The following is a 15,316-nucleotide window of genomic DNA, read 5'->3' as shown; positions in this document are numbered from 1 at the left end:
TGTGTGTGTGTGTGTGTGTGTGTGTGTGTGTGTGTGTATATATAGTTCAAATAGTAGTTTAATTTAATAATAATAATCAGAAGGCAGTTCTTTGAACCCTCTCATCCAATAATCAGAATTTGGAACCGTCTCATGGTTCCTTTAGCTCTCCACATATTAAACTGTTTCCTCACATACATTTATTTTCCTCAGAATGTTTTTAGGTGTCACGCTTTAATTACTTTCATTAAATCAAAGTAGTTGCTATAACTAAGTATAGCTATTATACTTGATTGTAATTATGCTACATTATAAATCATTGGAGAGTTTATGGGTGGTCTTTAGTTCGTAACCCCTTGTTTTCTTTGCATTCTCCTCTCCTCACGTCCAGGTCGTCCCCTATCATCATTTTCTCTTCATGAACCCCTTCCCCCCAAAAACACACACACATCAAGGACCAAACCGCAGACAAAGCCCCTGAACGATCCCGTCTCTGATTCTCACTGCGTAGGCTTCAGGCCACGACCACTGAGTCACTTTTATGAAGCATTTCTTCTTTAAATACTTCACAAATGCAGTGTGCGCTTCCCGTTCTTTTCCCATGACTTACTTTCTAACAGTGAGGTTACACAGTTTTTGGTGGTCATAGCTTGTCTTTGGATGAAAATGCCCATTAGTCAATATTTTTAAAAGATCATTTCACATTTTACTGGCAAAAATTACATGCAAATTTTAAATAATATTTAAACACTATTTTGTGTTGTTATTAATTGATTTTACAACATTTTACTGTAAAAATGATTCTAATATATAAACATTTCATCTTAAAATATTCATAAATTTTACAACATTTTACATTTTAATGACAAAAACTAATTTTAAATCATTTTAAACATTATTTTGTCAAGTCATTTTTGTTCATTTTAGACTTTAGATTTAGATGTTGTATTTTTTTTATTTTATTGTAAAAACTGACATAATATTTTAATAATATTTAAACATTTTGTGATGTCATAGTCAGCAATTTACAGCATTTTACTGACAAATATATTTAATATGCATTGGCTTTACACCATTTTAAATTTTACTGACAAAATTTACGTCGTTTGTTTACACTATTTAACATTATCATCATGTCATATTCATTAATTTTACATTTTACTGACAAAAATTATTTAATTGTTTAATATTAAATAAAAAAATTAACAAACATTTATTAAATAACATACAGTATGTCAAACAAATAAATGTATCAACATAAACCAGAAATATTACATCTTGCAGGGTTATTTTGTCTGCAATTTTTAAATTAAAATAATTTAATTATTAATCATAATGCATATTTTTAATCTCATCTTCATTATTGTCAATATATTGTAAGTTAAATAGTTAGTTAAATTAAATTGAAGGTCAAATTACAATATGGCAATACTTTCTATCCGTGCATCATAATAATTCTTCCTCAACGCTTCCCTGTTTCTCTGCAGTTTGACGGCACCATCCTCCTGATCACCCTGCTGGTGCTGTTTCTATTGCTGGCTCTGCTGTTTATGTGGTGGTTCTGGCCGCTTTGCTGCACTGTAGTAAGTCATCGCCTCATTTACCGTAAATATCAGTCTTCATACGTTCTCACAACACATCTTCCAGTACTGTGTTATTCTGGGAGCCAAAGGCCTATGGATTTGCGGTAAAGACTGAGGTTGAGTGATTTAAGGTGGAAAATTGGTCAATTTGTCTCAAGCGAGGTCATGATTTAACATGCTGTTCTGTTTTATGTGTATAATGTGACTTGTGTTTGTGGTTATGTGATTATTTGACACGTCTTTCCACAGGTGATCAAGGAACCTCCACCTCCTCCACCTCCAGAGCCAGTAAGTTACAGCTTTATCTGCTACTATCCAATTTTGTCCAAAATCTGCTTAGATGATCTTTGGACCGAGCCACACAGAAATGACTGAACGGAGTTTTGATATTTGCTTCCATTCCCAAGAAATACCTCTCCAAAGTAGACTGCGTCTGTGTTTGTTGACTTGTGCTAGTTAGCTTAGCATGCTAGTTGGTTAACAATCTAACCAATTATGATGCCGTCCAATGTTGCTCTTGAGTTATTAGGTTAACCATAGTTAACCATAATCTGCGTTAGCATTAAGGTAGCTTCACATACTAATCTGGTTATCATGCAAGATAATGTTTTTTTGTGAGCTGATTCTCACACTGAAACCTCTCCTCAGCAGCCTGGTGAAGGTGCATGAGCGACTAGCTCAATGTGTTACACCACAGATCCCGAACACTTCATGTCGTGGGTTCGAAAGTGTGACACATGCTGTGACCAGAAGCAGTGCAAAAGTTGCATCTGTTCCAGAAATGGACTTTTCCAGAATCTGTACTTCTGTTCATTTTGAGTTCATTATCACCTGTGCTTCTATGTAAACAGTGCTTTATGTGTGCTATATATACACATATGTATGTATGATCTTGTTTGGGAGTGAGGGGTGGATACTCCAATCGAGATTTTATCTACGGTATCAATTTTTTTTTTTATTATTATTCATTTTGTGTAGCAAGCATTAAACCATGTGCATTATGCAATGTTCAAAAAAATCCTAATAAAAAAAAAAAAATCATCCCCAAAACCAGCCCCAACGGCTTGGCCCCGGTAATTGCTCCAATTTACATTTGACTGTAAAAAATGACATGTAATTTTTAAATAATATTTAAACATTATTTTGTAATGTTATATTAATTAATTTACACCAATTTGCATTTTACTTTGAAATTTACATTTTACTCTTCTGTAAAGCATTAAATGTCACATACGGAGCACGTTGATAAATATTTATGGGTCTCTAGTAGACCATAGCAGAGGTGAGAGAGAGATTGACTGAGCTGAGATTACCTGCATCTGATACAGCATTCATTCTTCATCTCAATCTCATATTCACAATAAAACATTAGTTTGAATGTCCGCTGAGGAAAGCGATATCTTTGTCGTACTATCCTTTCATCTGTTAAGGGTGATTTCCGATGACAGCGCTGCTCAGTGCAATTGTTGGCTGCTTGTTGAAAGTAAAAATAACTTCCTTGTTTAAAACCGCGTTTCAGTTTCTTTCAATGTAAAAGTACTGCTGACTCACTAATAAAAACAGACTCTTGTCGCCATCTAGTTTTCAGAACAATGTAACTAACCAGCACTAACGTACACACACACCGTTTCCCAATACTAAATACTATTATTAAATACTACTATTATTAATATGAATATTATTTATTGAAATAATATTTCCAGGCCGCTGACGCCCTGGAGCTCACATCTCCAAAAATGTTGAAGCAAATTTTCAAATAGATGTTATCTTTATTAACAAACTGCATATTTGAAGTTTAAACAAGTTCATTCTTGCCTAAGAAAAAACTCTGTGAAAATTCTGTGACACAAAAGCAGTGTTATTTATAAAATTATAATGGATTTGGGTGTCCGCTATGACACTCACTGTGAGAAACAATGCAAATGGAGTGATACAAACAGTGAAATGGTTGGAGTTCTGTTATCACTAGAATATCACACTCCTCTTAGCCAATCAGATTCGAGGACCGTTGATAAATATTTATGGGTCTCTAGTAGACCATAGCAGAGGTGAGAGAGAGATTGACTGAGCTGAGATTACCTGCATCTGATACAGCATTCATTCTTCATCTCAATCTCATATTCACAATAAAACATTAGTTTGAATGTCCGCTGAGGAAAGCGATATCTTTGTCGTACTATCCTTTCATCTGTTAAGGGTGATTTCCGATGACAGCGCTGCTCAGTGCAATTGTTGGCTGCTTGTTGAAAGTAAAAATAACTTCCTTGTTTAAAACCGCGTTTCAGTTTCTTTCAATGTAAAAGTACTGCTGACTCACTAATAAAAACAGACTCTTGTCGCCATCTAGTTTTCAGAACAATGTAACTAACCAGCACTAACGTACACACACACCGTTTCCCAATACTAAATACTATTATTAAATACTACTATTATTAATATGAATATTATTTATTGAAATAATATTTCCAGGCCGCTGACGCCCTGGAGCTCACATCTCCAAAAATGTTGAAGCAAATTTTCAAATAGATGTTATCTTTATTAACAAACTGCATATTTGAAGTTTAAACAAGTTCATTCTTGCCTAAGAAAAAACTCTGTGAAAATTCTGTGACACAAAAGCAGTGTTATTTATAAAATTATAATGGATTTGGGTGTCCGCTATGACACTCACTGTGAGAAACAATGCAAATGGAGTGATACAAACAGTGAAATGGTTGGAGTTCTGTTATCACTAGAATATCACACTCCTCTTAGCCAATCAGATTCGAGGACCAGAAAGAACTGTTGTATGTATGTATATATATATATATATATATAGACAGATACATAGATATAGATGTACATGCATGTGTGTAATACTATAATAATAATTATTATTATAATCAAATAATCAAAATATTGTCAACTATTTTTTATTATTTTTTACATTTTTATTATATTATTTTATTAAATAATAGTTAAACATTTCATTACATTTTATGTCATATTCATTCAATTTACACTATTTTACATTTCATGCTAAAAAAATACATGTAATTTTTAAATAATATTTAATTATTATTTCGTCATGTGATGAGAATAATGAAATTTTTAAAACTCTGTTTATGGCCAGAGTTAGAATTTTGTAGAAAGTAAAGACTTTTCATAATATACACATTTAGCAAATTTTTTTATCATATATTTATTTTATAAAAACACATAGCTGCCTTTTTATTTTTGGAAGGATATGAGTTAAAAAAAAATTTTTTTAAAAACAAGATAAGAAGTGCAATGTATTTTTTTTTTAAGTCTTCAGTCTTCTGTGTCTCAATCCGCTCCCTAGTTCAGTAGTAAGTACACTACTTAGTGAGGTCAGCCATGTTCTTTTTGTTAGTAACTTACAGTAAGTGTGACTGTAATTTAACTACTATAAATAATGAGTAGCATGTTGTTTGAATAGGTACAGTTTCAAATCAGATCAGATCAGATATCTCATCTTCTGTGTTCGGTAGCAAAACCATTGTCAACATCTAAACCACAGCAGAGTTAGAAAGAACAGAATTTTCTCAGTGTGAGATTCATAAAGAGACTTTAATGAAAACCATCAGATGATTTTGAGTAACAACATCAACATGTCAAAGAAGCGCTGGCAGATGTTTCGTGCCTCTCGTGCTTCTGCGAATGATGTAAGATGTTTTTGGTCTTCAGGAGTCAGATGATGAGGACGGGACGCCAAAGAAGAAATGGCCCACGGTGGACGCCTCGTATTACGGCGGTCGAGGAGTCGGAGGAATTAAACGAATGGAGGTGGGATTCCTCAAAAGAGGAGATGCAATCTTAGAAAAATGTGTCATGTGATTATTATTGAAATAACAAATTCATAACACTCTCTGAACTTCACTAAATAAAATGTAGCTGTTGGAAGAATAATTGTCTTGTAGTGATTATATATAAGAAGTCTCTTCTGCTCACCAAGGCTGCATTTATTTGATGAAAGATACAGTAAAAATTTGAAATATTATTCTAATGTAAAACAGCTGTTTTCTATGTGAATATATGTTAAACTGTAATGTATTTCTGTGATGCGCAGCTGTATTTTCAGCATCATTACTCCAGTCTTCAGAGTCACATGATCTTCAGAAATCTCAGTGCTAAGTTATTATTATTTATTATTGGTGCTTAATTATTAATAATGGTTCTTCTTAGTAATATTAAAATGTTTTTGCTGCAGTTTTTGCATATGTTTTGATAAATCAAAAGTTCTAAAGAACAGCATTTATTTGAAATAGAAATCAATGTCTTTATTGTCAATTTTGATAATTTTACTGCATCCCTGCTGTTTTAATTTCTGTCTTTTTTTTTAATCGCATTTCCGTCAAACTTAGAATATGAAGCAGCAAAAACGATTTTCAACATTGATAATAATCAGAAATGTTTCTTGAGCAGCAAATCAGCATATTAGAATGATTTCTGAAGATCATGTGACACTGAAGACTGGAGTAATGATGCTGAAAATACAGCTGCGCATCACAGAAATAAATTACAGTTTAACAGATATTCACATAGAAAACATTTATTTTACATTCTAATAATATTTCACATTTTTACTGTATTATTTGATCAAATAAATGCAGCCTTGGTGAGCAGAAGAAAACATATATTTCAAAAATGTTTAAAATTTTAATTATTCCAAACTTTTGACTGGTAGTCTATATAATTTAATATACAGTGTATATGTGTGTGTGTGTGTGTGTGTGTGTGTGTGTGTGTGTGTGAGTGAGTGTGTGTCTGTGTCTGTGTGTGTGTGTGTATACACACACACACACACTACCAGATTTCACTCAGATTTATAATTGAAAAGTCATTTCAAGTTGCTAGAAGTCTCCTAGAAGTGAAATATCAAAACATCTTAGAAGGAAACTGAAAGGCATGCTTTTTGCATTTGCTGAAGCTCTGTAACAGGTTTCAGAAGATCTGATCTGATGTTTTGCCTCTGGTCCAGGTTCGCTGGGGAGGGAAGGGCTCTACCGAGGAGGGAGCCAAGCTGGAAAAACCCAAAAACGCTGTCATAAAGATGCCTGAGCAGGAGTTCGAACCCTTTGAACCCAAGCCCAAGAAACCAGACAACAGGAAGCCAGCTCGAGACAGGAAGTGGTATTCTCCCATTAGGGTAAAGAAGCTTTGTGACTGTCATTATCGTTTACTGAAGCTGCTGGTGTTCAAAGCACATTGTAAGTGTTATTGTCTCCGGTTCAGGGTAAACTCGACGCGATCCTGGCTCTTTTCAGACGTGGATATGATCAAGTTTCACTTATGAGGCCACAGCCGGGAGATCATGTGAGTATCTAGATGATCATTATCTTTCGTCCAGAAGTATGATGTCAAACAAACTCCTCCTAACCTCATAAATCAACGTCCTACGGACTTTCTGACTCATTTCCTTACCTTTCATTTGTTAGGCACAGCTCGCCACCTGCGTCAAATCACTAGCCATGAAATAAAACAAACGTTGACGCTTTCCAGACAGTCCGACTCTTACATATGCAGAGCAGCCACATGGTTTGGCTTCTCCATGTCAAATCGCAGGTTATCGGATCTGATTTAGAGTTTTTACACAAGCGTTTTGAAATGAACTATCTCCAGGTGTGAGTTAAACCGTTTCATATGTATGTAAGAAAAACGTTTTTAACTGGAATTCCATGTTTAAGAGCATCTGCCAAATTTAGCAACCAAGGAGTCGTTAAGCCATTCATAATCAATGCATACAATAGTTCTGGTCGAGTTTTTGAGCCGGCTGGTTTTAATCGCCTCGAGCGAAAGGTTGCATGACGCAAAGTTTCTCTGCGGAGGAATGGTTTCCAGCTCATCGTCCTGTAAAGCCTGGGCCTCTCCGCTGCTCTGTGGTTTGTGACGAGAGGCCTGAAAAATGCCCAGACTGACGCGCTCGTTCTTTCTGAGTATGGAAAACAAATGAAACGTGCATCATTTCCTGTCTAAAATTGCATTAAGAGGACATAAACTAAATACAGCAGTGCTTCTGCTGTGGAAGAAAAGTTGAAAACAAGGTCATGCCAATGCTTTTACGAGAATCTCTAAAGATTTACTTAAGACAGTGTAGTTATTGGAAGAAAAATCAGTCAGGTTATACTTGATCAATATTCTTAGTATTAATTAATAATGTATTATATATGCAGTGCCACACTACAAAACTAAAATTGTATAATGCTTTTGAAAGAAGTCTCTTCTGCGCATGAAGGCTGCATTTATTTGATCAAAAATGCAATAAAAATAGTATTGTGAAGAGGGTTATTATAGTTAACTAAAACCATAAAAAAGTGTTGCTTGAAATAAAATAAACATTACAAATGAAATGTAATAAAATAAATATAAAATATAATAAATATAAAAGCTTTTTCAGCTAGTTGCCAAAGCAACATTTCTTATCTTTATTTAATTTAACTTGAGGTACTAAATTAACTAAAACTTAAACTGAAATAAATTTTTATAAAAAACTATATAGACGTATTTAAAAACAAATAACTAATAAACATTACAAAACACACAACCAAATTACTAAAACTTTAAAATGAAAATGAAGTAAAAATTACAAAAATAAAAACAAATTTAAAAATATTTATTAAAATGCTATAATTGTATCACACTGATACTGAAATAACCCTGATTGTGAAATATTTCGACAACTGTTTTCTATTTGAATATTTGGAAAAGAAATGAAATCGTCATGATTTCCTGACTAAAACTGTATTAAGAGAACAAAATGTATGCCGCAGTGCTTCCGCTGTGGAATAAGAAATAACTGTCATCAGTTTCTGCACTACCGGCCAAACATGTTTTGTTATGTTTTGTAAGACACTGAATTTATTTGATCAAAAATACAATACAAACAATAATATAGTGAACAGGGTTATTAACTAAAACCATAAAATCATTTGTTACATGAAATAAAAGAAACATTAACTGTGTAAAATTGCATAAAATATATCCAGCAGTGCTTCTGCTGTGGAAGAACTGGCTGCATCGCCATGAGTTGAAAACAAGGTCATGGCAATGCTTTTCTCACGTAATGCAATTTTTCTCTTTTTTAAACAAGCAAATTCCTGTCACTTTCACTCTTTCTGTACTCTTTCTGTACTTTCCTCTCAGGTCTTGTGTGTTCGGAGTGGAAACCAGCACTTCTTCCAGGGTTTAATGTTGTTTCGGTTGAGTTTGTGTGTGCATATGTCTGCTATAGTGTATCATTATCTGTGCTTGGCCTGTTTTTCTCATTTGTTCCCTGGTTAAGCTCTCTTCCTCATGTCTCTGTGTCCCATAATGCACAGGGATCAGCTTGCCTCTGACGTCACCCTGTTCGAAAAATGTTTCTTTGGAATAACATGCACTTATGAATCATGCGCAATAAGGCCTGGAATATTAGTTAAGTAAATCAAAATGGTTTGGATTTCATTGTATTACATTTGAAAAGAACACTTTTAAGTATATTTAAGCACCAGAATAATACCAAAACAATCATTAAGAAAATAAACAAGTAAATAGTGTTGATTTCATCTTTGAATGCAATGATTATATTATGAAAAGAATATTAAGTATGTATATAATTAGGTACATTTTCTGCTTTTTAAACACAAAATCCAACTAATTGTACATTTAGCATTCTTTTCATATAAAACCATTTGTCACATTATAAAAAGAAAATGTATTCACCTATATACGTATATACAGTGGGTACGGAAAGTATTCAGGGCTGTATTAGATCAAATGGGTGCTTCTACTAAATACTGAGCAGAGGGTCTGAATACTTAGGACCATGTTATATTTCAGTTTTTCTTTTTTAATATATCTGCAAAAATGTCAACAATTCTTTTTTTTTCTGTCAATATGGTGTGCTGTGTGTACATTAATGAGGAAAAAAAATTAACTTAAATGATTTTAGCAAATGGCTGCAATATAACAAAGAGTGAAAAATTTAAGGGGGTCTGAATACTTTCCGTACCCACTGTATATATATATATATATAGGTGAATAATAGATACATTTCTATTTAATATTCCATTAATGTGCAATATAATAATAATAAAAATAATAAATATAACAACAATAATATAACTGTAAAAATTTAATTGTATGTGTGACATTATGAAAGTAAAATGAGCTGTAAATTGTGCACAGTAATGCCAGAAGTGTTCATTAAGAAAGTAATTAGTACATATATGCTCATGTTTTTATTCATTTTTATTTCAGTCTGAGTTGTTTTAGTACATCAAGTCAAGCTTAATTAAAGTGAGAAACGTTGTCATGGCAGCTAGCTGAAATAAAAAAGTTATACTTGTATTTAAAAGATCGTATATTTATTTTTGGTCACACTTTATATTAAGTGGCCTTAACTACTATGTACTTACATCAAAAAATAAGTACTATGTACTTATTGTGTTCATATTGTATTGCAAAACACTTCTGCTGTTATTGAGGTGGGATGCGGGTGGGTTAGGGACAGGTTTGGTGGTATGGGTAGGTTTAAGGGTGGGTTAAGGTGTAAGGGATGTCAACAGTGTAATTATAAATGTAATTACAGAAATGTATTACAGATGTAATTACATATAGGTATTTTTAAAAATATATAAGTACAATGTAAAAACATGTATGTACACAATAAGTGCATTGTACCAAATGATTCATTTAAATGTAAGTACATAGTAGTTAAGGCCACCTAATATAAAGTGGGACCTTATTTTTTAAATTTACATTTAATATTTCATTTATTTAAAGTAACCAAAAAATTGAATGGTTTTAGTTTTAGTGAACTATAAAAACCCTGGTTTAAAGGTGTCCAGGCATTTTTTTTCGAGCAGGGTTTGGGGTTATAGAGGACTTTCAGACTCTTTCCATGATGCATTATTTACAATTCTGGGTGATTTCATCTGTGGTTTTCACAGAGCTCCAGCCAGTTTGAGAGATCATCTGTGTGTGTGTGTGTGTGTGTGTGTGTACCTGGTATTTATCTGGAAACACAACATGTGAGTGTGTGTGTGTGTGTGTGTGAGTGCGTGTGTGTGTGTGTGTGTGTGTGTGTGAGAGCTAAAGAGAGAACGGCTCAGATTTGGGCGTCATTGCCACACATTCTGGAAACCGGGAGTGAGTAATGCTTGCGTATTGGAAAGCGTCCAGCAGAAGAGCTCAGTGATGTGACGCGCTTCTTCTTCTCTCCTCAGGGTCGATGCATTAACTTCCAACGAGTCAAAGAGGAGGCAGCGGCGGCCAAAGCTCCTCCTCGAGCTCAGAGCCCAGCTCCACCTCCTCCAGACTACCAGCCCGTCTCCAGCCCCGTCAGCGCACCTCCGCCCGGACCTCCGCCCGCCCGCATCCCACCCTGTCCCCCGCCGACCCGAACCCCGCCGAGACCCTGAGAGAAACATCCAGCCCTCAGTGCAATCCATCCTACGGCCAAACCAAAACCTACACTTCCATAATGCACTTAAAGTGCTCTATTTTCACGCACTAATTTTGTACTTAATATACTAAACATGATTATTTAGTGCTTCTTAACATAAACTTAAGATCAACTAAGTGTGCTATTTTGGGACACCATGAATATGAACTAAATCTCTGTATTTAAAAAATGTATTTAGTGACCACTTGTAGTACACTTGAACCATCTTTCATACACTAGTACACTCAAGTGTACTACAAGTGGTACCTAAATACAGTTTTTAAATACAGAGATAGTATGTTAAAAGTGCATTTTAGTTCATATTCATGGTGTCCCAAAATAGCACACTTAGCTGATCTTATGTTTATCTTAAGAAGCACTAAATAATCATTTTTAGTATATTAAGTACAAAATTAGTGCATGAAAATAGAGCACTTTAAGTACATTATGGTAGTGTACTTTTGTTTAACCTGGGAAACCCAAGAAACCCACACGCTATTTATCACTCAGCTTCGATTAGGATGTGCTGTGTCGTTTGTTGCTGGACAGCAAAAATATGTAAGAAAAGCAAAAAGAAATAACTGTCGTGACAAAAATTCAACTACTGAGTTTTCCGTACGCAGATTAAGAGAGACCGTTTTCAGCTTTGTGCTTCATGTACAGTGTTTTAAAGCACATATGAATCCTATGAGCTTCTGATATCATGCCAAAATGTCCAAAGTAACCAGTATTAGATGCTATGTTATATTGTTAGTGCCTCTGGAGTATTTAGATTTTTTTATGCAGTGTTGAGTCACAGATTTTACAGTCGTTGAGTTGCAGGTTCTCTCAGGGGAGTCTCTGATCCTGTACAAAGGGAATATAATTGCATGTCAAAATGTGAGAGGAATGCAAGTGATGAGCGCGTAAAGGCAGGTTTGGACCATTTCTTTTACTGTAGATTGAGGATTATTGTCTTAGTATGTCACAAGTTTCTTCGTTTAGGCACAGCTGATGTGCAGGGTTTGTCTTAAATCATGCAGTTGCTGGAATTCTGACAGATTCTCGAAGGTGCAAAAGTGGGATGCAAGAACGGTTTCGATTTTATGCTGGATCTTTAGTTGCACTGAAAAAATAGTAACCTACAGTTGAAACTGAATGGTTTTGTTCAAATCACAAAATAGTGTTTAGCATCACTGAATCAACCTAAATGCATGCATTTATACCAACAAAAATCACTTTTATAGGGTTAAAAATGGCTTTTTAAGGTAACAATTTCCAGTTACCGCTTTTTACAGTGTGGGTGAATGTCATGAAAATATGTCCAGGTCACATTTCACACCAGAATAAAAAAATAAAAATCTTTTTCCCATTATGACATTATTTTCATGTCAGTTAAGAGCATTTAAGCCCAAAATTCTCATTACTGTATTGCATCAAGAACAATGTTTTGTAATTACCATTATCCTCAATAGTGTTTTTATTAGATTATCAGTATCGTAATACAATATTTGTAGCGAATGTATATAATGTATAAATCCCATACTTCTCAAACTTGCATCATCGTGATATTTTATTAGCAACATTTCGTAATGATTAAAGTTGTGTAGTGTACGGGATTTATAAATTTTTTTGAGTTTATGTTGGACTTTTATCCGACACTTAGAAATGACGAGACTATAATAAATTTAAGAAATAAGTATGCAATTAGAAAAAAAAAAAAAAAAGGTAATTGCAAAACTTTATCTTAAAATTTGGACTCTGGAAAAAAACTATTTGCGAATTGTGAAATTCAGTCTCTGAGACTTTTTTTCTCAGAATTCAGATTTTTTTTGTTTCCGTATTTGCAACTTTTTCTTAACATTCCCACTTTGTTTTCTCTGAATTGCGATATATCTCACAATTCCAACTTTATATCTCACAAGTTTCTGCGATTCTGACTTTATACTGACTAGAGAGATAGAATTGTGAGATATGAATTCAGAATTGTAGATAAAAAGTTGCAGGTTTTTTTTTTTTTATCTCGTGGCAGAAACAAGCTTCCACTAATCTATAATACAATATTGATATCTGCATATATTAAAGGAAGTACAACAACTATTACCATGATGTATAAATAAATACTAAATATAATTTTTTATTTTTTTGCATTACGGTAATGAGAATAAGTGGAGCCTCCTAAATGCTAAATGTCTGAAAGATAGACGTCTTTTTCTCGGAGTAATTTTTTCTTCTGCTGCAGGCGTGTTCTTGATGAGATCAGGTGTGTTTGTTGTTAAGGTTGAACCTCTAAATGCAGTCAGGGCAGTTCTCGTCATGTTTTCTGTATTCCGCAGCTGTACTGTACGTATGTTGATATTCATCTTGTTTCCTTTGCGTTTCATCATCAAACATATTGCAACTGCAGGGCAGTTCACAGCATTTAATTTATTATCCCCACGCCTAAAGGAAGGTACTTGAATATGACAAGGTGTCCTCTGTTACAAACAGGACACTGTGCATGAAACCAAAAAAACATTCAAATCAAAAAAATCACTTAGCCTCAGATAACAGCCAGTGCCTTCTGTCTTGTTTTTTTTTTATATATGTCATTCAAGTATGATACAGTAGCACTGTTTATACTTTCGTTGTATTAAAGAAAGATTGGCGCTTGAATTTTGTTTTCCCGAAAGTCAAATAGTGCTCTGCTGTGAACAAGCAAAAACTTTCATCTCCCCCAGTTATTAAATAAGGTATAATGTGGACCAAACCAAAGCTGTTGATGGCGACAGCTGCAGTATGATGCTATAGGTCTGTGCTTTTGTTTGGATTTGTGTTGTTTTATTTGCTTGTGCCAATCATTTGAAACATTGTGATCTGTACTATTCCACAAAAAAGTTGATACCAGAATTATAAATCACAATTATATTGTGTTTTGATGTAGTAAGTGTATTAACAACAATACTGATGCATCTATTGAAAGGCTCATAAAGTTGACTTTTTTCACAGTATTAATAAAGGTCGACTTTCAAGCTTTTACTGCATTTGTCTGGTTATTGGAACACCTGTGTGTCAAAAAAAGACTAAGTTATTAGGATTGAATTAAGCACCTAAAGCTTGCTTTTGTGGCCTTTGGAAATCGTTTGTTTTGTTTAGAATGGATTTTGTAATGCAAGACGATGCATGTAAATGTACACAATAAAATCTGAGATTGATGGGAGCTTCAACTCTTACTGACCCTCGTAGCAGGTTCATAGTCCACTAAATCTACTAAATCTACCTCTGAATCCCAGCAAGGACGGTACAAATCCTGTTCTCATATCTTCTTCTTCTAGACAATAATCCATGGGAAATTAAAAATGGGTTAAATTATTTATTGTTATTGATCAAACAAGTTTTTTTTTTTCTTAAATGGAAAAAACGGGAACACTGAATATGACGGAAGAATGAGGATATGGAGTTGGTTATATGAAGTAACCTGAAATTACTATATATATACTGTATATATATATATATATGGAGGCATCACTCTGCTACATGGGAAGGATTGGGGGAAGAACACCGCTGTGGAATTCTGGGAACAATGAGAGCAACACAATGGCTATTCACACAAAACATGCACTTACTGTCAGGAGAATATTTTCTACGGAAGTCTGTTAGTAGTCTCTGCAGATGTATTTAGACACACACACACACACACACACACATATACACATGTAGCCTGTATATAGGCTATACATATATATATATGTGTGTGTGTGTGTGTGTGTATACATTATATACATTAATACATTAATATACATTATTATTATTAGAATCTTTATTTGTTATTTTATTTTTCACTCAACTTACTAATGCTTTCAATCTAAACATAACTTTTTTAAAACAATTTTTTTTTTAAATTACAAATAAAGAAACAGATTTTTTATATGCATTCAACTTCTATGACCTTGTAGTCTTTAAAATACATTTTGAATAAATTTATGTAAATAAATAAATTATACGAAGAAATTACGAAGAAAGCTTCCTAGTAATTTAACTTCTCAAATGTCAGACACGTAGCCGAATCAGAGGCCTGTGTTCACACTATTCCTCCTCCGTCTGTGGTCATGCGCTGCAGGCCGAGCTGTAAATCCCCCTCGTCTCTGTTTATGCACGGCCTGACCGCGTCCACCGACACTCACTGATATTTTTCTGCTCAAAAACCCCGGGCCAAGGGAAGGGAATGTGCTGATTGTTAGGCTTTTCGGAGCCCTTCTCACATTGCAACCCCATCTGAACTTCTCCTGCGCTCCTCCGTCCTGCTGTTTGGATGTCCTGGTCTCCAAGGTAACACACAGAGACACAGATGTTTCTCGGTTAGCCAAAGCAA

General features: G+C 34.2%; 1 protein-coding gene across 1 annotated transcript in view; it reads left to right on the top strand.

The window, feature by feature from the left end:
- Positions 1 to 11,131, top strand: part of LOC107720085 (anthrax toxin receptor 1-like) — a 29,562-nt gene extending 18,431 nt beyond the window's left edge. Inside the window, exons 13-18 of the mRNA XM_016527693.1 lie at positions 1,467 to 1,562; positions 1,812 to 1,850; positions 5,250 to 5,348; positions 6,544 to 6,711; positions 6,798 to 6,878; positions 10,769 to 11,131. Of these exons, the coding sequence (XP_016383179.1) occupies positions 1,467 to 1,562; positions 1,812 to 1,850; positions 5,250 to 5,348; positions 6,544 to 6,711; positions 6,798 to 6,878; positions 10,769 to 10,963 (678 nt within the window). The 3' untranslated portion in view covers positions 10,964 to 11,131. The remainder of the gene's footprint in view (positions 1 to 1,466; positions 1,563 to 1,811; positions 1,851 to 5,249; positions 5,349 to 6,543; positions 6,712 to 6,797; positions 6,879 to 10,768) is intronic.
- The last annotated feature ends 4,185 nt before the right edge of the window (positions 11,132 to 15,316 follow it).

The sequence above is a fragment of the Sinocyclocheilus rhinocerous genome, unplaced genomic scaffold (assembly GCF_001515625.1).
Source record: "Sinocyclocheilus rhinocerous isolate Xijiao unplaced genomic scaffold, SAMN03320098_v1.1 scaffold792, whole genome shotgun sequence".
In the NCBI taxonomy this organism is placed as follows: Eukaryota; Metazoa; Chordata; class Actinopteri; order Cypriniformes; family Cyprinidae; genus Sinocyclocheilus; species Sinocyclocheilus rhinocerous.
This window is presented reverse-complemented; position numbering and strand designations above follow the sequence as displayed.